Raw genomic sequence first — 16,657 nt, 5'->3', positions numbered from 1 at the left:
ATACATGAATAAAAACATTACGCCACCTCCTGGTGAAAATTATTTTTTGCCTTTGCCTATACTCTACTTCTACTACTTTAAACTTCAGATTTGCAATATGTGGAAGAAAAAAATAAGTATATTATGAAATGTAATTATATATAGCCTATATATAACGATAAATATGCAATGCATATAATTTATATTTTCAAATATTATTGTACAAGTTAATGATTATGAAATAAAGCTTTTATTGCCAACATATCTTATGAAACTCTAATCGTCTTGTTGCTCTTATTTGTCACGTGTCGCTGAGCCTCTAGAGGGCGCTGTGTTGAAACTGAACGCACATTAAACCGGAGTGTGTAGCGTTAACGCGGAGTGTGTGTTGCCTGGTGACGCCGAAGCTGAACTCGCTGTTTCCTGCGCCCTCTGTCACCCAAAACAAGTTTCAAACAGACAAATCACCGTCGATGCATTGAGAATAACGCGCTCACTTGTATTCGAACTTAAAACCACTCGCTATGTGATACAGACAGCATCTCTGGAAGAGGATCATGGACAGCTACTTGTTCGTTCGAGTTGTGGGGAAGGGGAGCTACGGGGAGGTGAACCTGGTCAGACACAAATCAGACCGTAAACAGGTAACGGTAGAGTCATGCGAATCTCTCTCTCTCTCTCTCTCTCTCTCTCTCTCTCTCTCTCTCTCTCTCTCTCTCTCTCTCTCTCTCTCTCTCTCTCTCTCTCTCTCTCTCTCTCTCTTCTCTCTCTCTCTCTCTCTCTCTCTCTCTCTCTCTCTCTCTCTCTCTCTCTCTCTCTCTCTCTCTCTCTCTCTCTCTCTCTCTCTCTCTCTCTCTCTCTCTCTCTCTCTCTCTCTCTCTCTCTCTCTCTCTCTCTCTCTCTCTCTCTCTCTCTCTCTCTCTCTCTCTCTCTCTCTCTCTCTCTCTCTCTCTCTCTCTCTCTCTCTCTCTCTCTCTCTCTCTCTCTCTCTCTCTCTCACTCACTCTCACTCTCACTCTCACTCTCACACACACACACACACACACACGCTCACGCTCACTCATTGAGATTTCACTACTGGCCAAGCTGAACTAATATCAGATTGTGTTGTTGTTGTTTTTACTGCTGAGAGTTTGCCTCTTCCATGAAAATGTCTAATTATTGAATTTACATATTTTAGGAAAAGCGTAGGAATTTTGTATTATTGTGTGTTGCATTAGTTAACATTAGTTAAATGCATTAGTTAACATGAACTAAGAATTAACAATACTTCTACAGCATTTAATTAATGTTAATTTGCTATGTATTATTGAAATCAAATGTTGTATTTGTTAGATTAGTTAATGCACCGTGAACTAACATGAACAAACAGTGAACAGCTAGATTTTTAACTAATTAATTAATACTGTAGCAATACTGTAATTTTTTAACAAATGTATTTGTTCATTATTAATTCATGTTAAAAATTCCTTAACTAATGATAACAAATGAGACCTTATTGTAAATTGTTACCAATATTCCTTGTACGTAACACTTATATATAATAACTTAAGTTTAGAGGCAAATTATGAGCTATAGGATACTTAATATCAGAGTGATCATGTACATTTTTAAATATTAGTATGTATAAAAAAATGAAATCCGATCAATCTGTTAAGCATATAAAGCAACGTTTTAGGTGTTCTTATTATTTGACTTATTACTATAAAGGCAGTTGACATACTGCAGTGTACAATTTTGAACAGCATTTTACTTGAACAGCAAGTTATTTAGATTAAAGATTACGAGGGAGCATGTATTAAAAAATAAAATAAAATTCTGCATGGATAAATAATTGATAATAAGTAGTGCGATGTTCCATAAAAAATAGGAATTGTCAATTTTGATTTCATGGTGACTTTAAGGGATGGTTCGGAGTAAAATCAACCTAGGGTCCTTTGCTCCATGACCTTGAGCCAAACACCCCCCCAGAAGCTTTTTAAATAAACTCCTGATGTACTTACAAACCTTCCAATGCCTTTTTTTTATGAGTACAGAACCCATTTGTACTACTGTAGAAGTTTGGTACCATTCCGGGCATTATTAGTGGGGTAATTTACGAGATACATCCTAGGATCCATTAGCGCCTGCACTAAGCCATCCGGCTGATATCTCTAAATAAGCTCTAACTTTAATAATGTTCAACCAAGGGGAAAAAGGTTTCTGGGGGGTGTTTGGCTCGAGGTCATGGTGCAAAGGACCCTAGGTTGAAATTACTCCGAACCATCCCTTTTAATATACTGGGGGAAAAAAATTATTAAAGTTGTGGAAAATCTTAAAAGAACTAGTTAGCATACTAGTTAAAACATACACTTCCCTTTATACAAACTGAAAATAATGGACATTTGGATTTGGAATATATGATTGCTGATTTGTTCTGTTCCTAAAGGAATAGTTCACTTCAAAACGAAAATTCTGTCATCATTTCCTCACCCTCAAGTTGTTTCAAACCTGTGTGAATTTCTTTCTTTTGCTGAACACAAAGGGAGATATTTTGAAGAATGTCCATAACCAAACAGTTGATTGACCCCATTGACTTCTATAGTAGGAAAAAAAAATACTATGTAAGTCAATGGGGTCCATCAACTGTTTGGTTATGGACATTCTTCAAAATATCTCCCTTTGTGTTCAGCAAAAGAAAGAAATTCACACAGGTTTGAAACAACTTGAGGGAGAGTACATGATGAATTTTCATTTTGAAGTGAACTATTCCTTTAAAATATGAACATTTTCCACTAGGATTCATGTCTTATGTGCAAAGTTGTAGCTTGGTATCTTGTATGGTTTTGGCAGTATGTGATCAAGAAGCTGAACCTGAGAACATCCTCCAGACGTGAACGGCGAGCCGCGGAGCAAGAAGCACAGCTCCTCTCTCAGCTCAAGCATCCCAACATAGTCACATACCGGGAATCATGGGAAGGCGAGGACTGCCAGCTCTACATTGTGATGGGTTTCTGTGAGGGAGGAGATCTGTACCACAGACTCAAACTGCAGAAGGGAGAACTGCTGCCCGAGAGACAGGTGGTGGAGTGGTTTGTTCAGATAGCCATGGCCCTTCAGGTAACTCCATATCCATCAGTCTGTCCAAATGTCCTTTCCGAAGTTTCAACTGAATAATTTTTTTTTATCCGTAGTATTTACATGAGAAGCACATCCTGCATCGAGATCTGAAAACACAGAATATTTTCTTGACCAAAACCAATATAATCAAAGTGGGTGATCTGGGCATCGCACGGGTCTTGGAGAATCAGAACGACATGGCCAGCACTCTGATCGGCACACCTTACTACATGAGTCCAGAACTCTTCTCCAACAAACCGTACAATTATAAGGTACCGCATGCTCACAGTCACAGTTAGTGCAGCTCTAGATCAGTCTTCATCAGTGATCATGTCTAGATCCACTTTTGCTAAATCGGTGAATGTCACAAAACCTTTTTTTTTTTACCCCAAAGTCCAAAAAAAAATATATATATATATTGTTTACGTTTTTATCTAGCAATTAACAACTAAACAATAATAAAAATAAATAAAAAATCATATACATCCTATATAATATATATACTATACTTCAAAAGTTTGGGTCAGTAAGATTTCTTTTAAAGAAGTTAATTAAAATTAATATTCTGCAAGGATGCATTAAATCTTTCAAAAGTTACAGTACAGACTTTTACATTGTTACAAAACTTTTCTATTTCAAATATGTTTAATGTTTTGTAATATCTTTTCATTGTAGAATCCTGAAAATAGTTGATCATGGTTTCCACAAAAACAATATGAAGTAGCACAACTGTTATAAAACATTGATAATAATAAGAAATATTTATTAAGCTCTAAATCATAATATTAGAATGATTTCTGAAGGATCATGTGACACTGAAGACTGGAGTCATGATGCTGAAAATTCAGTTTTGCATCACAGGAATAAATTACATTTTAAAATAAAGAAATAGAAAACAGAACATATTTCACAATTGTAATAATATTTCACAATATTACAGTTTGCACTGGAATTTTGATCAAATGGATGCAGTCTTGGTGAGCATAAGAAACTTTTGTTAAAAACATATAACATCTAACCAAACCCAAACTTTTGAACTTATGTAATATATTTTTATATAAAATATAATTTGAAATGTAAAAGGTTACAAAAAGAATTGGCTTAAAAAATAAAAAAATAAACTCAAGTAAAATATCAAACATAAAATGTCTGAGGATTTCTCAATTTTTAAGACAGAAATCTAAACAGTCCTAAAATAGCTTTTTTTATTATTTTATTTTTTTAGGGTAACCTGGAGTTTTGCTCAACCAAATGTTGTGTTTAAGATTAATCATTATTTATGTTTGTTCATTTCAGTTATGTTTGTTTGTGTTTGCAGTCGGACATTTGGGCTCTGGGATGTTGCGTGTACGAGATGGCGACTCTAAAACATGCCTTCAACGCAAAAGACATGAACTCTCTCGTCTATCGGATCGTAGAAGGGAAGGTAGAGGATTATATTCATCATCTGTTTCACTGCTGAACTGTGAATATTTGCATTTGTCAGATCTAAAGAGCTTGCCATTCATATGAGTACTCAATTCATCCTTCCTCATAATATATTAACAGTATTATTAATTATTCATTTTTAATATTCAGCTGCCCCAGATGCCGAGTAAGTACGACCCCCAGCTGGGAGAACTGATAAAGCGGATGCTGTGTAAGAAACCAGAGGACAGGCCGGACGTCAAACACATCCTCCGACAGCCGTACATTAAACACCAGATCTCCATGTTCCTGGAGGCCACAAAAGAGTATGTGCTTATTCCCACCTCTCCAATAAAATTCCAATTAAAAGATTCCACTAGATTTCAATAGGTTTGTAACTAGGGATTCGCCATTTTTAACAAACAAATATTGTCCGATACCGATATTTGTCATTTGCTCTCTTCTTAATCTTTTGTCATTTAAAATAAATTTGTGTTTTAAAGGGGTGGTTGAATATGATTTCACTTTTCTAATTTTAGTTAGTGTTAAATGTTGCTGTTTGAGCATAAACAACATTTGCTTTTAAAGAAATTGCTTTTTAAGGACTACAACAACGACATTCCTCCTGGGTTAGTGACATCACCAACCCTAACATTTACATAAACCCCGCCCCCAGGAACAGTTTGAACATAAAAGGCTAAAAGTTTTTGAAATTTTCAGTGCATGTCTGTGAGAGGTAAAAGGACACAAGCTGTTGAAGCTCCGCCCCCCGTGCCGGGAGCAGCAGCTCATTTGCATTTAAAGGGACAGACACAAAAACGGTGTGTTTTTGCTCACACTCAAAAAGTGACAACTTTAACATGCTATATAAAAATATTTGTTGGGTATTTTGAGCTAAAACTTCACAATACACACTCTGGGGACATCAGAGACTTATTTTACATCTTTCGAAAAGTGCATTATACCACCCCTTTAATCATTTTTTAAATAAGCAATGTTCAAAATGTAGGTATACTGGCTAGTTTATTGCTGCATCATCAAATCATTTCTATTGAACATGGATCCATTTAACATTCAACAGGCCAACATAAAAACAAATACAACAGAACAAAGATGCATATGAAATAAACAGTGCTTTTCAGGCAGGTCTAACAGTAGTTACAGAAATGAAGTAATAAAATGCTAAATATATTATTTATTGCATAAATTAAATATACATTAATCTTTATTAGTTTGATTAACTTTAAAACAGACAGCAGCGCTGCAGGAATATTAGGCTGCTGTCACTTTAAAAGCTGCATGGATTCAATATACTGGTACACAATCGACTGTTTACGTTCATTTAAGACATAACCAACTATGTTTACAAGGAGACTCGCCAAAGCGTGCATTTTGATATAAATGTGTGTGAATTAGAAGTGAAAGAGAACTCAATTCAGTATTTGTGCCCTGAGACGTGGCTTTTCAGGCGTGTACTTTGTATGTGTGCGCACACAAAACCTCTCACACAGTGAGTAGAATTGAGTTTTCTTTCGCGTCTTCTTGCGCTTGAATATTTAAATTATTAAAAAGATGCAGCACTGGCCTGATCGGAAGAGTGACAGTTCCATCAGTTTTCCCGTGTTCATGCTTCCCCCAGGCAGTCCTTATTGTTAAGCCCTGCTGATTTCAATTTGTTTTGGCAAGCATTTAATTATTTTACCCAAAGAAAAATGTTGGATTGTGCAACAGACATTATACAACCCAGTCCCTTCACACAGTTAACCATCTGTTTGTAATATCTGCCTTTTTCTTGCTGTAGCCAATATACCGATGGTTTTAAACTGATCAAAAATTGCCCGATAAAAATCAGTGGCCGATACATCGGTGCATCTCTAGTTGTAACGGTACACAAAGATGACGCTTCGGTACATACCTTGATTTTGAAGTCATAGTTCGGTATGTTTTTGGTACAGGAGGGGGAAAAACTAACCATGTTTTTTTTTTTTTTTTTTTTTACAAAATATGTCTGTCTTTAAATAAAAAAGTCTGTCAGTATTGCTGAATACCCTGCCAGTTTATGGTTCTGTTGTAATTGGGGAAGAGATTTGAAGTGCTTTTACTTGTTGATGCAAATATGTTAGCCAAATATTTTAGAATAAGGTTAGGATTATTGGGCTCTAATCCTCTCCATCTATTTGACACACATGCTCTCCGGCACTTGTTCATTGAAGTCTGCAAATTTAAAATTAAATTCTGACTCGCTTTCTGTCAGGATAATCCTTTGTGCGAAATTGAAAAATTTGGGTGAATTTGTAACATTTACAGGCAAGTATACATCTGTAAGATGTGAGTTGTGCGCTAACAGTAAGGAATTGAAGTGCTTAATTTAAAGCATTTCTCATGTTTAAGACAGGTTGGATTGTGCATTTATTCGGTAGCAACTCACTCTGTGTGCTTCATTATTTTTCAGATGTGTTTGCAACATCAAAGTATATTGATATAAACGATATTGCCCCACATAAGGAGGAAAATCAAAGTTAAAATTACAATCCGCACACAGAGATTAAAACAATACTGTATTCATTTGGTACACGTGTACGAAATTTTTCAGTTCGGTACATGCGGAACGTAATTCTAAGTGTATGTTTACACCCATTGTTTACAATGATCTGTCCTGTTACTGATCTAACAGGAAAACTGCCAAATCACGGAAAAATGCAGCGAACAGCAAACCGAGTGCCGGATCAGATGGCTCAACCAAACCAAATCATGAAGTTCAGCCACAGTGTTTTAACTCTGAGTCAAAGACCAGAAGAAAAAAGGTAGGATGAAGCTGGCAAGTTGCTGATTTCATGGCCATGCGTGTGGACATGATCTCAGTTCATCTGTTTTGTTTTCCACATTTCATAGGTTGAAGAAAATCACTTGAACCGACAACAACTCTGTAACGGTGCGGTGGAAAATGTGGTTCCTAACCCACCCTTGCCCCCCAAATCTCCTAATCGGGACATTCTTATCTCAACAGGCCTATCTATAGCCACTATTAGCAATGTAGACATTGAAATCCAATCCCAGAAACAAAGAAAAGCCAAGCCACCACAGCCAAAGCCCAGCAGCCATCAAAACCACAAGTCTCCATCTGTGAGCGTGAAGAAAGAAGATCCCTGTCCTCCTCAGACTCACCCTCTGAAACAAGAGTTTGGTGCCAGCAGGACGGAGGATAAGATGTCAGCGGATGGATTGAGATCAGAAAGCTCAAACACTCCCACACCTGCAGATCGAACCAAGAACAAGGCTCTCGAAGCAAGTATGGATCTCAAAGACGACACTATGAAGCTCCTGCAGGAGGCAGGGGTGGAGGACCTCCCGTACGAGCCCACTGAACAACATCACGATGAGGAGAGCCAAAGAACTTCAGCAGCTGTTGACGATAATCACAGCGATGCTTGTGTCACGAAGGATGTTCCTATTGGAAGTTCAACTGAGGAGAGTGAGGTACGTTACTGTGATGGAACCGATCGAAGCTTCTGATAGGTTTGCACACTGGTAAAGCTGGTTGCACACTGTATGATTTATAATAGTTATTTACGACTGTTGCTTGTCAGACTGTACGAGCATGATCCCCGCTGTTAGCCATGTCACACTGTTGGGTCTCAGTTGTCATTAATGTCAGACTGCTGTGTTGAAAAACTGGTGCACGTCCGGAGTGTTACATCATCAGTCCTTCTCACGTTCAGTGACTGAGCTGCATTTACATGTGGTAAAAAAACTGGAGAAAAAACAGTATGGAGCAAGTGGTGGTTTGTTGTTGTCTCACTGATTGTGTTATCAGGTTCTGCGTTCTTATTGGCTTTTGCTTTTGACGCATCTCGTCTCATAACTTGCCAGTATTTTGTTGGAGGTACAAAAAAAAAATCGTCTGTCAGTGAGCAAGTCAACCTAGCGATCAAAGACTTCAGATTTCGGCCTAGGATCAGAGGAATCTTTTAGGATTCATAAACTTTGTCTCAGACGGCCAAATCGTGGCCAAAATCGTACAGTGTGCACCCGGCTTTAAACCGTAACTCTCTTAAAGTCCCTCTTATATTGAAGGACTTTAATATGATTTATCATCTGTGCTAAAAGAAAGATTCACAATAATAATAAATTCTGTCATTATTCACTCACTCTCATGTCATTCCAAACCTGTATGACTTTCTCTCTTGTGTTGAACATAAAAGGAGAAATTTTGAAAAACGTCAAATCAGAAAATGTCCATACTATGGCAGTCAGTGGTCACCAAAACTGTTTGGTTGCCAATCATGGGCTTTGAAATGTCATATTTTGTGTTTCACACAAGAAAGAAAGTCATACAGGTTTGGAACAACATCAGGGTGAGTAAAAGATGACAGAACTTTCAGTTTTCAGGGACTATCCCTTTAGTTTATTTGATTGATTGATTGATTGATTCATTGATTCATTCATTGATTCATTCATTCATTCATTCATTCATTCATTCATTCATTCATTCTAAAGACAATGTGTTTTTTTGTCCGTCACATTGCAGGGAAGTTTAGACTCCACAGAGAAACTACTCAAGCCTGTTCCTGTCATTTTAATGGTAAAACACTCTTTCTTTCTTTCTTTCTTTCTTTCTTTCTTTCTTTCTTTCTTTCTTTCTTTCTTTCTTTCTTTCTTTCTTTCTTTCTTTCTTTCTTTCTTTCTTTCTTTCTTTCTTTCTTTCTTTCTTTCTTTCTTTCTTTCTTTCTTTCTGTCTTTCTGTCTTTCTTTCTTGTTTTAAATAATTTTATTTAAAGATATTTATGAAAATGTATATTGTTTTATATTGTATATTTAAAAATATTTCTTTACTTAATTGTTTATATTAGTATTAATGGTAACACTTTACAAAAATGTTCATTAGTTAACATTAGTTAAATACATTAGTTGACATGAACTAAGAATGAACAATACTTCTACAGCATTTATTAATCTTAGTTAATATTATATTCAGCATTTACTAATACTTTATTAAAACCAAAGGTTGTGTTTGTTAACATTAGTTAATGCACTGTGAACTAGCATGAACAAACAATGAACCGCTGTATTTGTATTAACTAACATTAACAAAGATTAATAAATACAGTAATAAATGGATTGCTCATGGTTAGTTCATGTTAGTTAATACATTAACTAATGTTAACTAATGAACCTTGTAAAGTGTTACCTTATTAATAGTATAAATATTTACTTAATCATTTAAAACCTGATAGTAAAACACAGGTGTTATTATTGCTTTTGTTTTTCAGATTGGTGATTGAAATACAATTACAATTACAATTACTTTTTGTGCAGATCATTAATTAATTGTTGTTGTTGCTGCTGTGTATTACAAAAATATTTCTAATTTATATTTTTATTATAAATATTAATAGAATCCTTTAAACAATATTTAAACATTACTTATAATAACATTTAGGAGCCATGCAATTCAGAGTCCACAGCGCTCTCAGATCACAGCAGAGCAGTTCTTCCTCCTTCTTCCTCTTCCTCCGAACCATCCACGTCACGTCAGCGCAGGCAGAGGAAGAAGGACACATCTCTGGATGACCACAACACTCATCAGGTGAGCAGCTTGAGCATTGGAATTCTTGTATTTTATAAGCTAAATGATTAATTTATAGTTTTTTATCAAAGAATCAGTACAAACCAGAATGAATTCACATATTTATATTGTCTGTCGCTGATCTTACTCACTAAAACATTTATATGTTTAGGTCAAAGCAGTGTCCCGACCACTGCCGCCTCTTCCTGAAGATATCCTATCAGTAAACAGTGGACAGAAAGCCCAGAGTAACTCCGATCTCTCATCCGATCTCTCGTCCAAGAACACTCCAGAACACCAGGTGGAACATTGGGGACTGTATTAAACTGCTTTATACAGTATATCCATGTAAAGAATGCATGTGCAGTAATCTGATATTTCCAATGGTATCATGTTTCTTTTAAACAAATAATTTAAAGCTTTGTGTTTCATCTGCAAGTTTGTTGTTAATAAAAATCACTGTACTTACAGAGCCGTCCACTGTCTGCGAGGGAAAGGAGAAGACTGAAGCAATTACAGGAGAACTCCAGACAACAAGGTTTGTGAATTTCTTTGAATGTCGTGAAAATGTTTATAAAACAATAACAATATGAATGGAACGTGGAAAAATTACAGCAAATATAGACCAAAACAAGATCTGAATACACTTTTTGTGTCGGGACCAGTGACCTTGTTCACATGACTAAGGTCCATGTTCTGTTTAAATGCTTCATAGCTTCAGGGTTATTATTGTGAACTAAAACTAATGCTATTAAACAGAGTTTTGTTAAATAAAGATGAATAAATGTTAGATGTTGCAGCACTAAATTACTGACTGGAAATACAAACTAAAACTAAACAATAACTAAAGCTAAGCCTGAAATAAAAATAAATTAAACCTAAAGTAATATTTAAAAAAAAAATAATAATAATAATGAAATGGCAAAGCACATAACAAAATTACTAAAAACAATTAAACTAAAATGAAAATATAAAATAAAAGCTATTAGTATGTAAATAATACTAAAATAACACTGCACAGCTATTGGAATATAGACATAGACATGCACATTTCTTTTTCTTGTTCTTTTCTGAAAATGAAAATGAATATGACCATATTCTGACTACTGCGGGAATATTCTTTTGTATATAAACACAATCAAGATGTATGCTAGATTCTTTTTCAGACTGTTCACTTTTTAGTACGTTCACCCAAAAATGAAAATTCTCAAGTTGTTCCAAACCTGTATGAGTTTCTTTCTTCCGCTGAACACAAAAGAAGATATTTTGAAGAATGTCCGTAACCAAACAGATGATGGACCCCATTGACTTACATGGTATTTTTTTCCATACTATGGAAGTCAATGGGGTCCATCATCTGTTTGGTTACGGACATTCTTCAAAATATCTTCTTTTGTGTTCAGCGGAAGAAAGAAACTCGTACAGGTTTATCCCTTTTAGAGGAGGGTTTGACTTTCATTCTGTTAAAGAGGCCTCACGAGCGATAACACTCTTGAGAACAGTATTGGCGGATCAAAGTGAGACGTTTCTGCATGCGTCCATTAGAATGCATGAGGGCCGCCCACTATGATCAAAGCCCACAGGTGCTGCATAACTGAATTCAGATAAAAGCAGATTTTGTACAATGAATATGATTCCTTAGTTTCTTTTCTTTGAAGCAGTGTCCGCTGTCAGAAGGGCACCTTGTGATGTCCCCTCATTAGACAGTAAGCAGACAGACCAGCTCCACTGCCCGAGACCTGCCAGCACAACCTTGGAAACAAAAAAGGTATGTCTAATTTTTCCTCCTCGACTCAGAACGGTCTTTCAAACAGCATACACTTCATTCTTAAAGGCATAGTTCACCAAAAAATCTAAATCCTGCCATTGCCACTCTATCTTCTGTGGGACATTTAGATATTTTGATATTTTCCTTTCAATAGTTCCCGACATTCTTCATATGATATTTGATATGATATATTATTATGTCAGATCTTCTATATTAGAAATGCATACATGTTTGGAACTACATGAGGGTGAGTAAATGATGACAAAATATTAATTTTGTTTCATCAAGTTTCAAAACTATTCCTATAAATTCACCATGTCAAATTTAATGCCTGACTTTAAATAAATCTACTCTGTGACAGTGATTCCCAAACATTTTAGTGTCGCACCCGCTTAATAGGAATTTAACATCCTTCTACGTTACCTCTAGTCAAGTCAAGTCAAGTTTATTTATATAGCGCTTTTCACAATACAGATTGTATCAAAGCAGCTTCACAGTATTAAATTAAAATAGTACATCAGTGTTTGTTTCTAGTGGAAAACGTCCACGTTTGGTAATGCTGATCAATAGTATCGTTGATTGATTAATTAAATTAAATATCCCCAAATATCCCCAACTGAGCAAGCCAAAGGCAACAGTGGCAAGGAACCGAAAAACTCCATCAGGTGACCTAATGGAGAAAAAAAAACCTTGGGAGAACCCGGGCTCAGTCGGGGGCCAGTTCTCCTCTGGCGTTTATGAACTAGAGGTCAGATTTAACTGTAAGATTAAAATATTATATGAATGCCTGGCTGAAGAGATGCGTCTTTAATCTGGTTTTAAACTGGGAGAGCAAGTCTGAGCAACGAACAGTATCCGGAAGACTATTCCAGAGTTTTGGAGCTAAATGTGAAAATGCTCTCCCTCCTTTGGTGGACCTAGATATCCTAGGTATGACCAAAAGCCTCGAATTTAGTGATCTTAAAGAGCGCGATGGATTATAGGGCGATAGAAGATCCGTTAAATAGACTGGAGCTAAGCCGTTTAGGGCTTTATAAGTCAGTAGCAATACCTTGTAATTAATACGGAACTTTATAGGTAACCAATGTAGAGATGATAAAATCGGTGTTATATGATCATATTTTCTTGATCTAGTAAGAACTCTAGCGGCGACACCTCTCTCTTCCACTCTTCCACTGCAGTCGCACCTTTTCCATTAAGGGATAATTGAATAGAGAAATATGCAGTGATGGTAAAAACAAAGTGATACCTTTAAATATTAAACTACAACCACCAGTAGGTGGCGGCAAGTCACTGTCTTAATGAGTGAGTTATCAAGTCATTCATTCATTCATTCATTCATTCATTCAGTAACAAGCAAGTATTTATGAACGAGTCATTTAATCATTGACTCACGATTCGTTCAAAGCCGCTGATTCGTTCATGAAACCCCACTGTGTGTTTCAGTCCTGCTGTGGCTTTCGTTGAAACTATTATTTCATTGCAAAATGGTGCAAACAAAACTGTTTTAAAATCTCCATCACTTAATATTACACTTTTGTTTGTTGAACTGTTGTATAAAATCAGTGTCACATGTGGATATTTGTTTGTTTGTTATGTTTTTGTAAATCGATCTCTATGAACATTCCTCTTCTATAATTGGTTCTTCATGCTAGTAAATGCTAAATCCCCACGTTTACAAAGGTACATTGTCGAGAACAGCAGTAATGTAGTAATGTGCTTTGCTAAGGCCTCATACTCTGCACTCAACCATCATACGCTCGCTGCTTGTGTGGACGCAGTCACTTTTGATGGCAAAACATGAGGTGATTTGATTGGATCTAAAATGATTGGATGTTTGAACTTTTACAGCATTTTGCCTGTTATAAATACATGCTCAGTTTTTATGTTATTCTTCACGTACCCCTCTGTCACCTTACGCCCCCCAGTTTGGGAACCACTGCTCTATGACATGTACTCAGTGTTATGTATCATTATCACCTTAGAATCCAAGATCTCAGCTAGTTGGTCAAAGGGATCTGACCTGAACTGTTTCGGTTGTCTTTGTGTATCAGGAGAGGAAGTCCTCGTGGAGACAGTCTGATGAAGACGAGTGTAGTTCCTCCACCAGCTCCACTGAACGCTCAGAGGGGGACTACAGAGAACAGTAAGACCTCACACTAATGTGCTCTAATAAGACATCACTGGCTGCATTTATGTATGTACAAATTCTGAATAATGACGGAATTGGGTCATATTCTGGTTATGTATGCGTCATGTAAACATATATGTGTTCTTCGCATTGTTTACTGCCAATAACAGTGACTAAAGACCAATTTTTTTATTTATTTTTATACAGAAAGCGTGAAACCAGTGAAATGCAAGACTTGGTTCAAATGATGACACAGACGTTACACATGGATGCCAGAGATGTATCACTGCCTGAGTTCAAACTAAACAGGAAGTACAGGGACACCCTGATGCTTCATGGGAAATCCAGAGAGGGACAGGGGGATTTCCAAATCAGCGGCTTCCCGTTAGGTAACTCGCTTAACTCGTTTTTTGTTTTCAGGAACATTCACGGTCAACACAAATCTACAAATTCATTTAAAACAGAAAATTGCACATGTTCAATATTTTTGAACAAATGTGAATTGAGTAATTCTTCATTTTCTGGCGACAGAATCCATCGTTATATTCCTAATTGTCTGTATTTAGATGACAGCACGGGTCCAGCAAAGGTCAGGAGAGTGATCGAGCACTTGCGGACCGATGTGGTGAAAGGACTCGGCGTGAAGCTGTTGGACAGAGTCCTGGACATCATGCAGGAGGAGGATGAAGTTAAGAGAGAGGCAAGTTAGCTAAAGTGAGCAGACCTTTGACTCACTGTACTTTAGAGAGACATCAGAATCAATAGGCCAATCAAAAATCATGATTCATCATTAACTGTTGTGAAAATGTTATTCTACAGGGTGGGCCATTTATATGGATACACCGTAATAACATGGGAATGGTTGGTGATATTAAAGTCCTGTTTGTGGCACATTAGTATATGTGAGGGGGCAAACTCCTCAAGATGGGTGGTGACCATGGTGGCCATTTAGAAGTCGGCCATCTTGGATACAACTTTTGTTTTTTCAATAGGAAGAGGGCCATGTGGCACATCAAACTTATTGGTAATGTCACAAGAAAAACAATGGTGTGCTTGGTTTCAACGTAACTTTACTCGTTCATGAGTTATTTACAAGTTTCTGACCACTTATAAAATGTGTTCAATGTGCTGCCCATTGTGTTGGATTGTCAATGCAACCCTGTTCTCCCACTCTTCACACACTGAATGGCCCCCAAGGTCTCCCGATCTGACCCCCTTAGACTTTTATCTTTGGGGTCATCTGAAGGCAATTGTCTATGGTGTGAAGATACGAGATGTGCAGCACCTGAAACTACGGATACTGGATGCCTGTGCTGGCATTTCTCCTGCGGTGTTGCTATCAGTGTGTGAAGAGTGGGAGAACAGGGTTGCATTGACAATCCAACACAATGGGCAGCACATTGAACACATTTTATAAGTGGTCAGAAACTTGTAAATAACTCATGAACGAGTAAAGTTACGTTGAAACCAAGCACACCATTGTTTTTCTTGTGACATTACCAATAAGTTTGATGTGCCACATGGCCCTCTTCCTATTGAAAAAACAAAAGTTGTATCCAAGATGTCCGACTTCTAAATGGCCACCATGGTCACCACCCATCTTGAGGAGTTTGCCCCCTCACATATACTAATGTGCCACAAACAGGACTTTAATATCACCAACCATTCCCATGTTATTACGGTGTATCCATATAAATGGCCCACCCTGTAAATTCATGATACAGTGGAGGAACTACTGAAACCACACGTTCACAGAAATTACATACTCGGGGGGCCTTAAGATTACATTTTATACATCTTAAATATATTTAACCATATTTATAAAGCATTATAGCTCAAGTCGCAAGGTTCCTCTGCTTAAAAATTAAGATTTGCGTATGTGTAAGTGGTTTGGGGAATTATTTAGAATACTCCAAATTCATGAACATTGGAGGTTAAGAATAAATTGATGTGAGAATGCACATTGTGAATTAGACAAATTTCTTGTGATCTGATTTTAGAGTACTAGTTACCCTTTATTTTCCTGTTTATCCCTGTAAAGCTGCTTTGAAACAATCTGTATTGTTGGTAACTTGATTAAGGGTATGCATTTATAGAGAAAACAGTTTGCTAAATGGAAAAAAAAACATGAAAGCATTTTTAGAAAATATACTAAATAGCTGTTAGCCTTATATTTCTATTATTTTTTTTCTATCCAGCATTTACTGCAGGAGCAACTGGGGGAGGAAAAATACAAGCGGTACGCAGTGAAAGTGCGACAGCTGAAGTTCTTTGAGGACGTCGCATTCAAAGATTGAGCCAGATCAGAAGCACATGAGCATCTACTTGTGAAACACTGATGTACCGTTACGACTTGTGCTCTTCACAGAAAATCACTGTTACTTTTGTAATGCTTTTGTGAATGTATATTGATATAACTGAGCTTAACACTAGATATGCAATAAAGCTGTTATTATGCACCTTTAAATTTCACAAAAGCATTATTTTCTATTGGAAATGTGGACCTATGCTATGTAGATAGCAATCTTGAATTTAATAGCAAGACGTTGAAAATAGTTAAATAGTTTTCCTATTTTCTGGACTGTATATTTATATGATGAATAATGTAAATCAATATGAAATGATTTTTAATAAATGACATTTTCAGGAATGCTGTGCTTTGCATTAATACATCTCCACTCAAAAAAAAAAAAAAGTTCCACACAAA

General features: G+C 36.6%; 1 protein-coding gene across 2 annotated transcripts; it reads left to right on the top strand.

Moving 5' to 3' along the window:
* Positions 1-327: 327 nt before the first annotated feature.
* Positions 328-16,599, top strand: nek4 (NIMA-related kinase 4). 2 transcript variants are annotated; one of them, XM_081357178.1, is made up of 16 exons: positions 328-623; positions 2,812-3,078; positions 3,153-3,350; positions 4,397-4,504; positions 4,657-4,811; positions 7,160-7,289; positions 7,378-7,962; positions 9,014-9,067; positions 9,926-10,072; positions 10,224-10,352; positions 10,523-10,589; positions 11,713-11,819; positions 13,874-13,965; positions 14,158-14,339; positions 14,517-14,650; positions 16,149-16,599. In XM_081357178.1, exons 1-16 carry the CDS (start codon positions 537-539, stop codon positions 16,245-16,247), a joined length of 2,541 nt encoding a protein of 846 aa, XP_081213304.1. In that variant the 5' UTR covers positions 328-536; the 3' UTR covers positions 16,248-16,599. The 2 variants fall into 2 exon arrangements, with proteins under 2 accessions (XP_081213304.1, XP_081213303.1); XM_081357177.1 differs by having other exon boundaries at positions 11,710-11,819.
* Positions 16,600-16,657: the final 58 nt, after the last annotated feature.

The sequence above is a fragment of the Scardinius erythrophthalmus genome (assembly GCF_964197995.2).
Source record: "Scardinius erythrophthalmus genome assembly, chromosome: 25".
Classification (NCBI taxonomy): domain Eukaryota; kingdom Metazoa; phylum Chordata; class Actinopteri; order Cypriniformes; family Leuciscidae; genus Scardinius; species Scardinius erythrophthalmus.
Note: the sequence above shows the minus strand (reverse complement) of the source record. Positions and strands in the feature narration are given on the sequence as shown.

Excerpts from the sequence above, each read along its gene's own strand:
- nek4 (XM_081357177.1), top strand. The coding sequence starts at position 537 with ATGGACAGCTACTTGTTCGTTCGAGTTGTGGGGAAGGGGAGCTACGGG. Across the intron at positions 7,963-9,013 it reads GTTCAACTGAGGAGAGTGAG|GGAAGTTTAGACTCCACAGA; the intron begins GTACGTTACTGT and ends GTCACATTGCAG. Across the intron at positions 11,820-13,873 it reads CAACCTTGGAAACAAAAAAG|GAGAGGAAGTCCTCGTGGAG; the intron begins GTATGTCTAATT and ends TTTGTGTATCAG.